Source organism: Dromaius novaehollandiae, chromosome 37 (assembly GCF_036370855.1).
Source record: "Dromaius novaehollandiae isolate bDroNov1 chromosome 37, bDroNov1.hap1, whole genome shotgun sequence".
NCBI lineage: Eukaryota > Metazoa > Chordata > Aves > Casuariiformes > Dromaiidae > Dromaius > Dromaius novaehollandiae.
The window spans coordinates 58,458-73,572 of NC_088136.1; the positions used below are offsets into that span (position 1 = coordinate 58,458).

A 15,115-nucleotide genomic window follows, 5' to 3' on the forward strand; every position below is an offset into this window, starting at 1 on the left:
GAGGGCCCAGGCGTCCGGGCACGGTGAGCGGGAGGGCCTCGGGGGGACATTTTGGGGGGAAACGGGGGAAAAAGAGGCCATTTTGGGGAGCAGGAGGGCCCAGGCGTCCGGGCACGGTGAGCGGGAGGGCCTCGGGGGGACGTTTTGGGGGGAAAGAGGCCATTTTGGGGAGCGGGAGGGCCCAGGCGTCCGGGCCTCCCCTTAACGTCTGTCCGCACGGCTCTTTCCACACAGGGAAGCGCCTGGTGCCAACACAAGCGGGGCCCAGGCGTCCGGGCCGCTCCCTGCACACCCAAAGAGACGGGCCCAGGCGTCCGGGCCGCCCTTAACGCCTCTCTCTCCGTCTTTTCCCACACAGGGAAGCGCTCGACGCAGTCAGGAGCGGGGCCCAGGCGTCCGGGCTGCCCTTAACCGCTCTCTCTATGTCTTTTCCCACACAGGGAAGCGCCCAGTGCGGGGCCCAGGCGTCCGGGCCACCATTAACACTTGTCTATATGTCTTTTCCCACACAGGGAAGCGCTCGACGCAGTCAGGAGCGGGGCCCAGGCGTCCGGGCTGCCCTTAACGCCTCTCTGTCCGTCTTTTACCACACAGGGAAGCGCTCGATGCTGGTGCAAGTGGGGCCCAGGCGTCCGGGCCGCCCTTAACACCTCTCTCTCCGTCTTTTCCCACACAGGGAAGCGCTTGAGGCCAACGCAAGCAGGGCCCAGGCGTCCGGGATGGTTCCTCCGCACCCGAAGAGACGGGCCCAGGCGTCCGGGCCGCCCTTAACGCCTCTCTCTATGTCTTTTACCACACAGGGAAGCGCTCGATGCCGGTGCAAGTGGGGCCCAGGCGTCTGGGCCGCCCTTAACGCCCCTCTCTCCGTCTTTTCCCACACAGGGAAGCGCTCGATGCAGTCAGGAGCGGGGCCCAGGCGTCCGGGATGGTTCCTCCGCACCCGAAGAGACGGGCCCAGGCGTCCGGGCTGCCTTAACGCCCCTCTCTCCGTCTTTTCCCACACAGGGAAGCGCTTGAGGCCAATGCAAGCAGGGCCCAGGCGTCCGGGATGGTTCCTCCGCACCCGAAGAGATGGGCCCAGGCGTCCGGGCCACCCTTAACCGCTCTCTCTCTGTCTTTTATCACACAGGGAAGCGCCCAGTGCGGGGCCCAGGCGTCCGGGATGGTCCCTGCACACCCGAAGAGATGGGCCCAGGCGTCCGGGCCGCCCTTAACGCCTCTCTCTCCGTCTTTTCCCACACAGGGAAGCGCTCGACGCAGTCAGGAGCGGGGCCCAGGTGTCCGGGCCACCATTAACACTTGTCTATATGGTTTTTAACCACACAGGGAAGCGCTCGAGGCCAATGCAAGCAGGGCCCAGGCGTCCGGGATGGTCCCTGCACACCCAAAGAGACGGGCCCAGGCGTCCGGGCTGCCCTTAACACCCCTCTCTATGTCTTTTACCACACAGGGAAGCGCTCGACGCAGTCAGGAGCGGGGCCCAGGCGTCCGGGCTGCCCTTAACCGCTCTCTCTATGTCTTTTATCACACAGGGAAGCGCCCAGTGCGGGGCCCAGGCGTCCGGGATGCTCCCTGCACACCCGAAGAGACGGGCCCAGGCGTCCGGGCCGCCCTTAACGTCTCTCTCTCCGTCTTTTACCACACAGGGAAGCGCTTGAGGCCAATGCAAGCAGGGCCCAGGCGTCCGGGATGGTTCCTCCGCACCCGAAGAGATGGGCCCAGGCGTCCGGGCCGCCCTTAACTGCTCTCTCTATGTCTTTTATCACACAGGGAAGCGCCCAGTGCGGGGCCCAGGCGTCCGGGATGGTCCCTGCACACCCGAAGAGACGGGCCCAGGCGTCCGGGCTGCCCTTAACGCCTCTCTCTCCGTCTTTTCCCACACAGGGAAGCGCTCGACGCAGTCAGGAGCGGGGCCCAGGCGTCCGGGCCGCCCTTAACTGCTCTCTCTATGTCTTTTATCACACAGGGAAGCGCCCAGTGCGGGGCCCAGGCGTCCGGGATGGTCCCTGCACACCCGAAGAGACGGGCCCAGGCGTCCGGGCTGCCCTTAACGCCTCTCTCTCCGTCTTTTCCCACACAGGGAAGCGCTCGACGCAGTCAGGAGCAGGGCCCAGGCGTCCGGGCTGCCCTTAACCGCTCTCTCTATGTCTTTTATCACACAGGGAAGCGCCCAGTGCGGGGCCCAGGCGTCCGGGATGGTCCCTGCACACCCAAAGAGACGGGCCCAGGCGTCCGGGCCACTGTTAACACTTGTCTATATGTCTTTTCCCACACAGGGAAGCGCTCGACGCAGTCAGGAGCGGGGCCCAGGCATCCGGGATGGTTCCTCCGCACCCGAAGAGACGGGCCCAGGCGTCCGGGCCGCCCTTAACCGCTCTCTCTATGTCTTTTCCCACACAGGGAAGCGCTCGACGCAGTCAGGAGCGGGGCCCAGGCGTCCGGGCCGCCCTTAACCGCTCTCTCTATGTCTTTTATCACACAGGGAAGCGCTCAGTGCGGGGCCCAGGCGTCCGGGCCGCTCCCTGCACACCCGAAGAGACGGGCCCAGGCGTCCGGGCCGCCCTTAACCGCTCTCTCTATGGCTTTTATCACACAGGGAAGCGCCCAGTGCGGGGCCCAGGCGTCCGGGCTGCTGTTAACACTTGTCTATATGTCTTTTCCCACACAGGGAAGCGCTCGACGCAGTCAGGAGCGGGGCCCAGGCGTCCGGGCTGCCCTTAACCGCTCTCTCTATGTCTTTTACCACACAGGGAAGTGCTTGAGGCCAACGCAAGCAGGGCCCAGGCGTCCGGGATGGTTCCTCCGCACCCAAAGAGACGGGCCCAGGCGTCCGGGCCGCCCTTAACTGCTCTCTCTATGTCTTTTACCACACAGGGAAGCGCCCAGTGCGGGGCCCAGGCGTCCGGGCTCCCCTTAATCTCTCTCTCTATGGCTTTTCCCACACAGGGAAGCGCTCGACGCAGTCAGGAGCGGGGCCCAGGCGTCCGGGATGGTTCCTCCGCACCCGAAGAGACGGGCCCAGGCGTCCGGGCCGCCCTTAACCGCTCTCTCTATATCTTTTCCCGTGCAGGCAAGCGCTCGGTGACACCCCCGCGCTTCATCAGCCCCCGCTCGCAGCTGGCCATCACCTTCGGCCTCAGCGGGGTGCAGCTGGCGGCGGCGGGGGCCTGGCTGGCCCTGCGGCCCCCCCACGCCGTGCTCGACTACGAGGCCGGCCGCACGGGCGACCCGGCGCGGGCCCGGGCCGTGCTGCGCTGCGACATGGCCGAGGGGGCCACGCTGGGGGCCCTGGCCTACGCCCTGCTGCTCATGCTCACCTGCACCGTCTACGCCGTCAAGGCCCGCGGCGTCCCCGAGGCCTTCAACGAGGCCAAGCCCATCGGCTTCGCCATGTACACCACCTGCGTCGTCTGGCTCGCCTTCGGGCCCATCTTCTTCGGCGCCGCGCAGAGCGCCGAGCGGGTGAGCGGGGGCGGCGGCGTGCGGGGTGGGGGCCCAGGCGTCCGGGGAACAGGGCCCGGGAGGCCAGGAGGGGTTTGGGAGGCCAGGCAGGGGCCCAGGCGTCCGGGGAAGGGGCCCAGGCGTCCGGGGAACAGGGCCCGGGAGGCCAGCAGGGGTTTGGGAGGCCAGGAAGGGGCCCAGGAGTCCGGGGAGGGGTTCAGGTGTCTGGGAGGGGCCCAGGTGTCCGGGGAGGGGCCCAGGAGTCCAGGGAGAGGTTCAGGAGTCCAGGAGGGGCCCAGGAGTCCGGGGAGGGGCCCAGGAGTCCGGGGAGGGGGTTCAGGTGTCTGGGAGGGGCCCAGGCATCCGGGGAAGGGGCCCGGGAGGCCAGGAGGGGTTTGGGAGGCCAGGCAGGGGCCCAGGCGTTCGGGGAAGGGGCCCAGGAGTCCGGGGAGGGGCCCAGGAGTCCGGGGAGGGGGTTCAGGTGTCTGGGAGGGGCCCAGGCGTTCGGGGAAGGGGCCCGGGAGGCCAGGAGGGGTTTGGGAGGCCAGGCAGGGGCCCAGGTGTCCGGGGAAGGGGCCCAGGAGTCCGGGGAGGGGGTTCAGGAGTCCGGGGAGGGACCTGGGAGTCCAGGGAGGGGCCCAGGAGTCCGGGGAGGGGGTTCAGATGTCTGGAAAGGGGTCCAGGAGGGGTTCGGGAGTCTGGGGAGGGGCCCAGGTGTCCGGGGAAGGGGCCCGGGAGGCCAGGAGGGGTTCGGGAGGCCAGGGAGGGATTTGGGAGGCTGGGGAGGGGCCCAGGAGTCCGGGGAAGGGGCCTGGGAGGCCGGGGAGGGGCCCGGGAGTCCAGGAGGGGTTCGGGAGTCCAGGAGGGGTTCGGGAGTCCAGGAGGGGCCCAGGAGTCCGGGAGGGGCCCAGGAGTCCAGGAGGGGTTCGGGAGTCCAGGAGGGGCCCAGGAGTCCGGGAGGGGCCCAGGAGTCCGGGGAGGGGGTTCAGGTGTCTGGGAGGGGCCCAGGAGTCCGGGGAGGGGCCCAGGAGTCCGGGGAGGGGGTTCAGGTGTCTGAGGAGGGGCCCAGGAGTGGAGGGAGGGGATTTGGGAGTCCAGGAGGGGCCCAGGAGTCCGGGGAGGGGGTTCAGGAATCTGGGGAGGGACCCGGGAGTTGAGGGAGGGGCCCAGGAGTCCGGGGAGGGGCCCAGGCATCCGGGAGGCTGCGCGTGTCTGTGTTTGGGTGCGGGGGGGGGGGGGGTTCCTGTGCGCTTCCCCGTCCTCGTGTGACGCTCCCGTGTGACCCTCGTGCGACGCCCTCGTGCGAGACCCTCGTGTGAGCTTCTTGTGCGAGACCCCTGAAGACCCTCGTGTGAGTCCCCCGTGCGAGACCCCCGTGCGAGACCCTCGCGTGAGACCCTCGTGTGAGACCCTCGTGCGAGACCCTTGTGTGAGACCCTCGTGTGAGACCCTCGTGCGAGCCCCTCGTGCAAGCCGTCCTCGTGCGAGCCCCTCGTGCAACGCTCATGGCAAGCCCTCATGTGAAACCCTTGTCCGAGCCGTCCTCGTGCAAGCCCCTCGTGCGAGCCACCCTCGTGCGAGACCCTCGTGCAACCCTCGTGCGAGCCCCTCGTGCAAGCCATCCTCGTGCGAGCCCCTCGTGAAAGCCATCCTCGTGTGAAACCCTCGTGCAAGCCATCATCGTGTGAAACCCTCGTGCGAGCCTCTCGTGCGAGCCATCCTCGTGCGAGCCATCCTCGTGCGAGCCATCCTCGTGCGAGCCCCTCGTGTGACCCTCGTGCGAGCCGTCCTCGTGTGAAACCCTCGTGCGAGCCCCTCGTGCGAGCCGTCCTCGTGCAAGACCCTTGTGTGAGCCCCTCGTGCAACCCTCATACCAAACCCTCGTGCAAGCCCATGTGAGCCCCTCGTGCAAGCTCTCGTGACCCTCATGAGACCCTCGTGCGAGCCGTCCTCGTGCGAGCCCTCGTGTGAAACCCTCGTGCGAGCCCCTCGTGCGAGCTGTCCTTGTGTGAGCCCCTCGTGTGAAACCCTCGTGCGAGCCCCTCGTGCGAGCCGTCCTCGTGTGAAACCCTCGTGCGAGCCCCTCGTGCAAGCCATCCTCGTGCGAGCCCGTGAGACCCTCGTGCGAGCTGTCCTCATGAGAGCCCCTCGTGAGACTCTCGTGCAAGCCATCCTCGTGCGAGCCCTCGTGCGACCCTTGTGCGAGCCCCTCGTGAGACCCTCGTGCGAGCTGTCCTTGTGTGAAAGCCTCGTGCGAGACGTCCTCGTGTGAAACCCTCGTGCTAGACCCTCGTGCGAGCCCCTCGTGTGAAACCCTCGTGAGACCCTCGTGCGAGCCCCTCGTGCAAGCCGTCCTCGTGCAAAGCCCTCGTGCGAGCCCCTCGTGCAAGCCATCCTCGTGAAACCCTCGTGCAAGCCGTCCTCGTGTGAAACCCTCGTGCGAGACGTCCTCGTGTGAAACCCTCGTGCGAGACGTCCTCGTGTGAAACCCTCGTGCTAGACCCTCGTGCGAGCCATCCTCGTGCGAGCCATCCTCGTGTGAAACCCTCGTGAGCCCCTCGTGTGAGCCCCTCGTGCAAGCCGTCCTCGTGCGAGCCCCTAGTGCGAGCCGTCCTCGTGTGAAACCCTCGTGAAACCCTCGTGTGAGCCCCTCGTGCAAGCCATCCTCGTGCGAGCCCTCGTGAGACCCTCGTGCAAGCCATCCTCGTGTGAAACCCTCGTGCAAGCCGTCCTCGTGCAAAGCCCTCGTGCGAGCCCCTTGTGCGAGCCCCTCGTGAGCCCCTCGTGCGAGCTGTCCTCGTCCGAGCCGTCCTCGTGCGAGCCGTCCTCGTGCAAGCCATCCTCGTGCGAGCCCGTGAGACCCTCGTGCGAGCTGTCCTCATGAGAGCCCCTCGTGACTCTCATGCAAGCCATCCTCGTGCGAGCCCTCGTGCGACCCTTGTGCGAGCCCCTCGTGAGACCCTCGTGCAAGCCGTCCTTGTGTGAAAGCCTCGTGCTAGACCCTCGTGCGAGCTGTCCTCGTGTGAAACCCTCGTGAGACCCTCGTGCGAGCCCCTCGTGCAAGCCGTCCTCGTGCAAAGCCCTCGTGCGAGCCCCTCGTGCAAGCCATCCTCGTGAAACCCTCGTGCAAGCTGTCCTCGTGCGAGCCCCTCGTGCGAGCCCCTCGTGCAAGCCATCCTCGTGCAACCCTCGTGCGATCCCCTCGTGCAAGCCATCCTCGTGCAAAGCCCTCGTGAGCCCCTCGTGCAAGCCGTCCTCGTGTGAAACCCTCGTGCAAGCCATCCTCGTGCGAGCCATCCTCGTGCGAGCCGTCCTCGTGCGAGCCGTCCTCGTGCGAGCCCCTCGTGCGAGCCCCCCCCCCGCCCCCCCCGCCGGGCGCAGGTGTACATCCAGACGGCGACGCTGACCATCTCCATGAGCCTCTCGGCCTCGGTGCCGCTGGGGCTGCTCTACGCGCCCAAGGTCTACGTCATCCTGCGCCACCCCGAGCGCAACGCCCCCCGCCGCCCCCGCGGGCCCCCCACCCCCTAGCGACACCCCCCCGGAAACCCCCCCCCCCCCCCAAAACCAACCAATAAACGCTGCTGCCGCTGCTGCTGCTGCTGCTGCTGCTGCTCCCACCCGGACGCCTGGGCCCTGGTTTCTGGGGCGGGGGGGGAGGGGGGAAACAGGACGCCTGGGCCCCTTTGGAAACGGGCGCCCGGACGCCTGGGCCCCTTTGGAGCAGGGACACCTGGGCGCCTTTTGGGTGGTGGGGGGGGGGGACAGGACACCTGGGCCCCTTTGGAGCGGGGACACCTGGGCCCCTTTTGCGGGGGGGGACACCTGGGAGCGGGGACACCTGGGCCCCTTTGGGGGGGGGGAGGGAGAGGACAGCTGGGCCCCTTTGGAGCGGGGACACCTGGGCCCCTTTTGTTGGGGGGGGGGAACAGGACGCCTGGGCCCCTTTGGAAATGGGCGCCCGGACGCCTGGGCCCCTTTGGAGCGGGGACACCTGGGCCCCTTTTGAGGGGGGGGGGAGAGGACGCCTGGACCCCTTTTGGGGGGGGGGGGGGGGACGGACAGGACGCCTGGGCCCCTTTGGAAACGGGCGCCCGGACACCTGGGCCCCTTTGGAGCGGGGACACCTGGGCCCCTTTTGGGGGGGGGGGAGGGAGAGGACGCCTGGGCCCCTTTGGAGCGGGGACACCTGGACGCCTGGGCCCCATTTTTGGGGGGGGGAGGCGGGGTGTGCCCAGACGCCTGGGCCCCTTTGGCGGGGGGGGAACCCGGACGCCTGGGCCCCTTTGGGGGGGCACCCGGACGCCTGGGCCCCCGAGTGGCGCAAGTGGCAGGCAGAGGCGGGTTGGGGGGGGGGAACAGGTTTATTCGGGGGCGCCGGGGGGAACAGGACGCCTGGGCCCCTCGGGGTGGGGGGAGGGGCCCGGACGCCTGGGCCCCTCGGGGGGGGGGTGGGGGGGGCGCCCGGACGCCTGGGCCCCGGCTCAGCGGGGGGCCCCGGCCAGCAGCTCCACCCAGGCCGTGAGCGTCGGGGCGGCTCCGGGGGGCTGCGGGGGGGGGGGGGAGGTGTCAGCGACCCCCAAGTGCCCCCCGGGACCCCCAACTGCCCCCCCAGCCCCATAACTGCCCCCCCAGACCCCCAACTGCCCCTCGGGACCCATAACTGCTCCCCCAGCCCCATAACTGCCCCCCCAGGACCCCCAACTGCCCCCCCAGACCCCCAACTGCCCACTGGGACCCCCAACTGCCCCCCCAGACCCCCAACTGCCCCCCCAGCCCCATAACTGCCCCCCCAGACCCCCAACTGCCCCCCGGGACCCATAACTGCTCCCCCAGCCCCATAACTGCCCCCCCAGCCCCCCAACTGCCCCCCCAGCCCCATAACTGCCCCCCCCAGGACCCCCAACTGCCCACTGGGACCCACAACAGCCCCCCCAGACCCATAACTGCCCCCTCAGGACCCCCAACTGCCCCCCCAGGACCCCCAACTGCCCACTGGGACCCACAACTGCCCCCCTACCCCATAGCTTCCCCTCTCAGACCCATAACTGCCCCCCAGGACCCCCCCAAGCTGCCCCCCAGCCCCATAACTGCCCCCCCAGACCCACAGCTGCCCCCCCAGACCCACAACTGCTCCCCCAGACCCATAACTGCCCCCCAACACCCAAATGCCCCCCCAGCCCCATAACTGCCCTTCTCAGACCCATAACTGCCCCCAGCCCCCCCCAGATGCCCCCCCGACCCATAACTGCCCCCCCAGACCCTCAGCTGCCCCCCCGACCCATAACTGCCCCCCTAGGACCCATAACTGCTCCCCCAGACCCATAACTGCCCCCTCAGGACCCCCAACTGCCCCCCCAGACCCATAACTGCCCCCCAACACCCAGATGCCCCCCCAGCCCCATAGCTGCCCTTCTCAGACCCATAACTGCCCCCAGCCCCCCCCAGATGCCCCCCCGACCCATAACTGCCCCCCCCAGACCCTCAGCTGCCCCCCCGACCCATAACTGCCCCCCTAGGACCCATAACTGCTCCCCCGACCCCCAACTGCCCCATCCAGGCCCATATTTGCCCCCCCCAGGACCCATAGCTGCCCCCCCCAGACCCCCAACTGCCCCCCAGGACCCATAACTGCCCCCCCCCAGGGACACAACTGCCCCCCGGAACCCAGAACTGCCCCCCTGACCCCCAATTGCCCCCCCAGACCCATAACTGCCCCCCAGGCCCCCCCCCAAACTGCCCCCCAGCCCCCCGGCGCGGGCACTCACGGGCGGGGGGGGGCTGCGGCCGGGGGGGGCAGCAGGCGGACGCCCCCCCCCCCGGGGTAGCCGGGCTCCAGCAGCAGCGTCCACACGGCCCCGGACGCCTGGGCCCCGCCGGGGCCCCCCAGCAGCCGCACGCGGCCCCGCTCCGGCTCCCAGTCCAGCGCGAACCTGCGGCCCGGACGCCTGGGTCCCCGCACGCCTGGGCCCCTTCCCCAGATGCCTGGGCCCCTTCCCGGACGCCTGGGCCCCTTCCCCGGACGCCTGGGCCCCTTTCCCGGACGCCTGGGCCCTTTTCCGGACGCCTGGGCCCCTTCCCCGGATGCCTGGGCCCCTCCCGGATGCCTGGGCCCCTCTCCCAGACACCTGGGCTCCCCCCTGGACGCCTGGGCCCTTCCCCGGACGCCTGGGCCCCTTTCCCGGATGCCTGGGCCCCTTCCCCGGATGCCTGGGTCCCTCCTCGGACGCCTGGGCCCCTTTCCCAGACGCCTGGGCCCCCCCCCAGACACCTGGGCCCCCCCGGACGCCTGGGCTCTTTCCCGGACACCTGGGCCCCTCCCCGGACGCCTGGGCCCCTCCCCGGACGCCTGGGCCCCCACCTGCTCCGCAGGCGCCGCAGTTCCTCCCGCAGCGGCCGCTGCTCCCGGTGTCGCTCCCGCAGCTCCAGCAGCGCCGCCGGCCCCGGGCACGGGGGGGGCTCCTGGGGGGGGCAAGCGGGGGGCGGCTGACCCACTGCTGCCCCACGGCGCCCCACAGCTGCCCCACGGCCACGTCCGGGAGCCACGGCTGCCCCCAGGACCCTCCTCCTGCCCCCCAAGTGCCCCCCAAGACCCCCAAGTGTCCCCCAGGACCCCCTTCCTGCCCCCCAAGTGCCCCCCAAGACCCCCAAGTGTCCCCCAAGATCTTCTTCTACCCCCCCAAGTGCCCCCAGGACCCATCTCCAGCCCCCCAAGTACCCCCCAAGACCCCCAAGTGCCCCCCATTTGCCCCCACGACTTCCCTCCTGCCCCCCAAGTGCCCCCCAGAACCCCCAAGGACCCCCCGGGACCCTCCTCCTGCCCCCCAAGTGTCCCCAAGACCCCCAAGTGCCTCCAGGACCCCCTTCCTGCCCCCCAAGTGCCCCCCAAGACCCCCAAGTGTCCCCCAAGATCTTCCTTCTGCCCCCCAAGTACCCCCAAGACCCCCAAGTGCCCCCAGGACCCCCTTCCTGCCCCCCAACTGTTCCTCAGGGCCCCCTTTCCCCCCTGGACACCCTTCCTGCCCCCCAAGTGCCCCCAGGACCCCCCTCCTGCCCCTAGGACCCCCTTCCTGCCCCCCAAGTGCCTCTCAGGACCCCCAAGGGCCCCTCAGGACACTCCTCCTGCCCCCCAAGTGCCCCCCAGGACCCCCAAGTGCCCCCCAAGATCCTCCTTCTGCCCCCAAGCGCCTCAGAGGACTCCCAATAGCCCCCAGGACTCCACTGCTGCCCCCCAAGTGTCTGTTCCTGCCCCCCAAGTGCCCCCCAGGACCCCCAAGTGCCCCCAGAACCCCCTTCCTGCCCCCCCAGTATCCCCAGTGCCCCCCAGTGCCCCCCAGTCGCCCCCCGGCTCACGGGCAGGCGGAGGCGGCTGCCGGGGCCCAGGCGGAGGCGCAGGGTGGGGGGGCCGGGGGGGGCCCCTGCTCCGGATCCCGCTCCGGTTCCGGTTCGGTTCCGGTTCCAGCTCCAGCCGCAGCTCCAGCTCCAGCTCCGGCTCCGGCTCCGGCTCCGGCCCGACTCCGGCTCCGGGCGCAGCTCCAGCCGCAGCCCCTGCAGGGCCTCGAGCAGGGCGGCACCGGGCCCCGGCCCTGCCCGGACGCCTGGGTCCTCTCGTGTCCCCCCCCCGGACGCCTGGGCCCTTCCCCGGACTCCTGGCCCTTTCCCCGGATGTCTAGACCCTTTTCCCGGATGCCTGGACCCTTTCCCGGACACCTGGGCTCCTCCCTGGACACCTGGATCCCTCCCTGGATGCCTGGGCCTTTTCCCGGACGCCTGGGCCCTTTTCCTGGACTCCTGGGCCCCTTCCCTGGATGCCTGGGCCCTTTTCCCGACACCTGGGCCCCTCCCTGGATGCCTAGACCCCCCCCCCGAATGCCTGGGCCCCTCCCCAGACGCCTGGGCCCCTTCCCCGGACACCTGGGCCCCTCCCGGACGCCTGGGCCCCCCCCCCGGACGCCTGGGCCCCTTCCCTGGACACCTGGGCCCTTCCCCGGACGCCTGGGCCCCTCCCCGGACACCTGGGCCCTTTCCTGGACGCCTGGGCCCTCCCCGGACACCTGGGTTCATTCCCCGGACGCCTGGGCCCTTTGCCCGGGACACCTGGGCTCCTTCCCTGGATGCCTAGGTTCATTCCCCGGATGCCTGGGCCCCTCCCCGGACACCCTGGGCCCTTCCCTGGACGCCTGGGCCCCTTCCCGGATGCTGGGCCCCTTCCCCGGACGCCTGGGCCCCCTTCCGGACGCCTGGGCCCCTTTCCCGGACGCCTGGGCCCCCTCTCCCGGACGCCTGGGCCCCTTCCCGGATGCCTGGGCCCCCCCCCGAACGCCTGGGCCCCCTCCCGGACACCTGGGCCCCCTCCCGGACACCTGGGCCCCTCCCGGACGCCTGGGCCCCCCCCGGACGCCTGGGCCCCCCCCCCGGACGCCTGGGCCCCCCCCCCGGACGCCGGGGCCCCTGACCTGCGGGCAGCCTCCTCGCGGCGCTGCCGCTCCCCCCGCAGCCGCAGCAGCTCCCGGCGCCGGGCGGCCACTCGCTCCCGCAGCGCCGCCACCAGCCGCCCCTGGGGGGGGGCACCCGGACGCCTGGGCCCCCAGCACGCGGCGGGGGGGGGCGTCCGCACAGCGGGGTGGTTGTTGGGGGGGTGGGGGGGGGCCCGGACGCCTGGGCCCCTGTTGGGGGGTGGGGGGGCTGACCTGCTCCTGGCGCTGCCGCGTCGCTGCTTCGGTCTCCTGGTGCTGCGGGGGGGGGAATGGGGGGGGGGGTGAGGGCCCAGGGGACCCCCCCACCCCCAGGGCCCCCCCAGCACCCGTAGAGCCCCCCCAGGGCCCCCCAGCACCTCCAGGACCCCCCAGACCCCCCCAGCACCTCTAGGGCCCCCCCAGCACCCCAGAGCCCCCCCAGCACCATAGAGCCCCCTAGGGCCCCCCAGCACCCCTAGGCCCCCCCAGACCCCCAGGACCCCCCCAGCACCCATAGAGCCCCCCTAGGCCCCCCCAGCACCCCTAGGCCCCCCCCAGACCCCCAGGACCCCCCCAGCACCCATAGAGGCCCCCCCAGGGGCCCCCCCCAGGACCTCTAGGCCCCCCCCAGCACCCACAGAGCCCCCCCAGCACCCATAGAGGCCCCCCAGGCACCTCTAGGGCCCCCCTCAGAACCCATAGGACCCCCCCAGCACCCCCAGGACCCCCCCAGCACCCCTAGGGCCCCCCCAGCCCCCCCCCCGGACCCAAGAAGCCCCCCAGGACCCCCCCAGCACCCATAGAGCCCCCCCAGCACCCATAGAAGCCCCCCAGCACCCCCAGGACCCCCCCAGCACCCATAGAGCCCCCCAGCACCCATAGAAGCCCCCCCAGCACCCCCAGGACCCCCCCAGCACCCATAGAGCCCCCCCAGCACCCATAGAAGCCCCCCAGCACCCATAGAGCCCCCCAGCACCCATAGAAGCCCCCCAGAACCCCCCAGCCCCCCCAGGACCCCCCCAGGCACCCATAGAGCCCCCCCCCAGACCCCCAGGACCCCCCAGCACCCCTAGGACCCCCCCCAGCACCCATAGAGCCCCCCCAGCACCCATAGAAGCCCCCCAGCACCCATAGAGCCCCCCAGCACCCATAGAAGCCCCCCAGAACCCCCCCAGCCCCCCCAGGACCCCCCCCCAGCACCCATAGAGCCCCCCCCAGACCCCCAGGACCCCCCCAGCACCCCTAGGACCCCCCCCAGCACCCATAGAGCCCCCCAGCACTCCTAGGACCCCCCCCAGCACCCATAGAGGCCCCCCCAGCACCCCTAGAAGCCCCCCAGGACCCCCCCAGCACCCCTAGGGCCCCCCCCAGCACCCCCAGGACCCCCCCCAGCACCCCTAGGACCCCCCCAGCCCCCCCAGGACCTCCCCAGCACCCCTAGAGACCCCCCCCAGCACCCCCAGCACCCCCAGGACCTCCCCAGCACCCACAGAGCCCCCCCAGCACCCATAGAGCCCCCCCCCAGGGCCCCCCAGCACCCCTAGGACCCCCCCAGCACCCATAGAGCCCCCCAGCACCCATAGAGCCCCCCCCCAGGGCCCCCCCAGCACCCCCAGGACCCCCCCCAGCACCCCCAGCCCCCCCAGGACCCATAGAAGCCCCCCTAGGCCCCCCCAGCACCCCTAGAGCCCCCCCAGCACCCATAGAAGCCCCCCCAGCACCCATAGAGCCCCCCCCCAGGCCCCCCCAGCACCTCTAGGCCCCCCCCAGCACCCACAGAGCCCCCCCAGCACCCATAGAGGCCCCCCAGCACCCCTAGGGCCCCCCCCAGAACCCATAGGACTCCCCCCCAGCACCCCCAGGACCCCCCCAGCACCCCTAGGGCCCCCCCCAGCCCCCCCCCAGGACCCATAGAAGCCCCCCAGGACCCCCCCAGCACCCCTAGAGCCCCCCCAGCACCCATAGAAGCCCCCCCAGCACCCCCAGCCCCCCCAGGACCCCCCCAGCACCCATAGAAGCCCCCCAGAACCCCCCCAGCCCCCCCAGGACCCCCCCCCAGCACCCATAGAGCCCCCAGGACTGCCCCAGCACCCCTAGGACCCCCCCCAGCACCCATAGAGGCCCCCCTAGGGCCCCCCCCAGCACCCCCAGGACCCCCCCCAGCACCCCTAGGGCCCCCCCAGCACCCCCAGGACCCCCCCCAGCACCCCTAGAGACCCCCCCCCAGCACCCCCAGCACCCCCAGCACCCCCCCCAGCACCCATAGATCCCCCCCGGGACCCCCAGGACCCCCCCAGCCCCCATAGAGCCCCCCAGCCCCCCCCCAGCACCCCTAGGACCCCCCCCGGGACCCACCTGGCGCTGGCGCCGCAGCAGGGCCCGGCGCAGGGGGGGGGCCAGGCGCCGCCCCCGGCGCAGCTGGGCCAGGGCCCCCCCCAGGGCCCCCCCCAGGGCGGCCACCAGGCTTCCGTAGGCCCCCTTGAGCCGCCGCCAGCGCCGCCGCGCCGCCGCCGCCGCCCCCCTGCGCCCCCCCCCCCGCCGGGCACCCGTCAGGTGGGGAGCCGGGGGGGCCCAGGCGTCCGGGGGGGGCGGGAGTCTGGGGAATGGGGGGGCAGGGGAACGGGGGGGCCCAGGCGTCCGGGGGGGGCGGGAGTCTGGGGAATGGGGGGGCCGGGGAACGGGGGGGCCCAGGCGTCCGGGGGGGGCGGGAGTCTGGGGAATGGGGGGGGCTGGGGAACGGGGGGGCCCAGGCGTCCGGGGGGGCGGGAGTCTGGGGAATGGGGGGGGCTGGGGAATGGGGGGCCCAGGCGTCCGGGGAAGGGGGGGGCCGGGAATGGGGGGCCCAGGTGTCCGGGGAACGGGGGGGGCGAGGGAACCAGGGGGCCCAGGTGTCCAGGGAAGGGGGGGGGCAGGGAACGGGGGGGCCCAGGCATCCGGGGAACCAGGTGACGGGGGGACATGGAGGGGCCCAGGTGTCCGAGCACCCCCCCCTCCCTCCCCCAAAGGGCCCCAGGCGTGCTGGGGGGTGGCGGGAGGGGCCCAGGCGTCCGGGCGGGGGGCTCACCGAGGGCGGGGGGGGCCGGGGGGGGCCCCGGGGTCTCCAGGACCCCCAGCAGCAGCCGGACGACCCGCAGCTGCGTCAGCAGCACCTTGTGCTTCCGCCGCGTGTCCTGGGGGGGGGGGAGATGGGGGGCGGCCGTGGGGCGGCCGTGGGGCAG

At 71.9% G+C, this 15,115-nt stretch overlaps 1 protein-coding gene across 1 annotated transcript in view; it reads left to right on the forward strand.

Annotated features, from left to right (window-relative positions):
- LOC135325431 (metabotropic glutamate receptor 6-like) overlaps positions 1-6,989 on the forward strand; it is a 37,318-nt gene extending 30,329 nt beyond the window's left edge. The window contains exons 9-10 of the mRNA XM_064503499.1: positions 3,071-3,462; positions 6,823-6,989. Coding sequence (XP_064359569.1) covers positions 3,071-3,462; positions 6,823-6,972 — 542 coding nt within the window. The 3' untranslated portion in view covers positions 6,973-6,989. The remainder of the gene's footprint in view (positions 1-3,070; positions 3,463-6,822) is intronic.
- Positions 6,990-15,115: the final 8,126 nt, after the last annotated feature.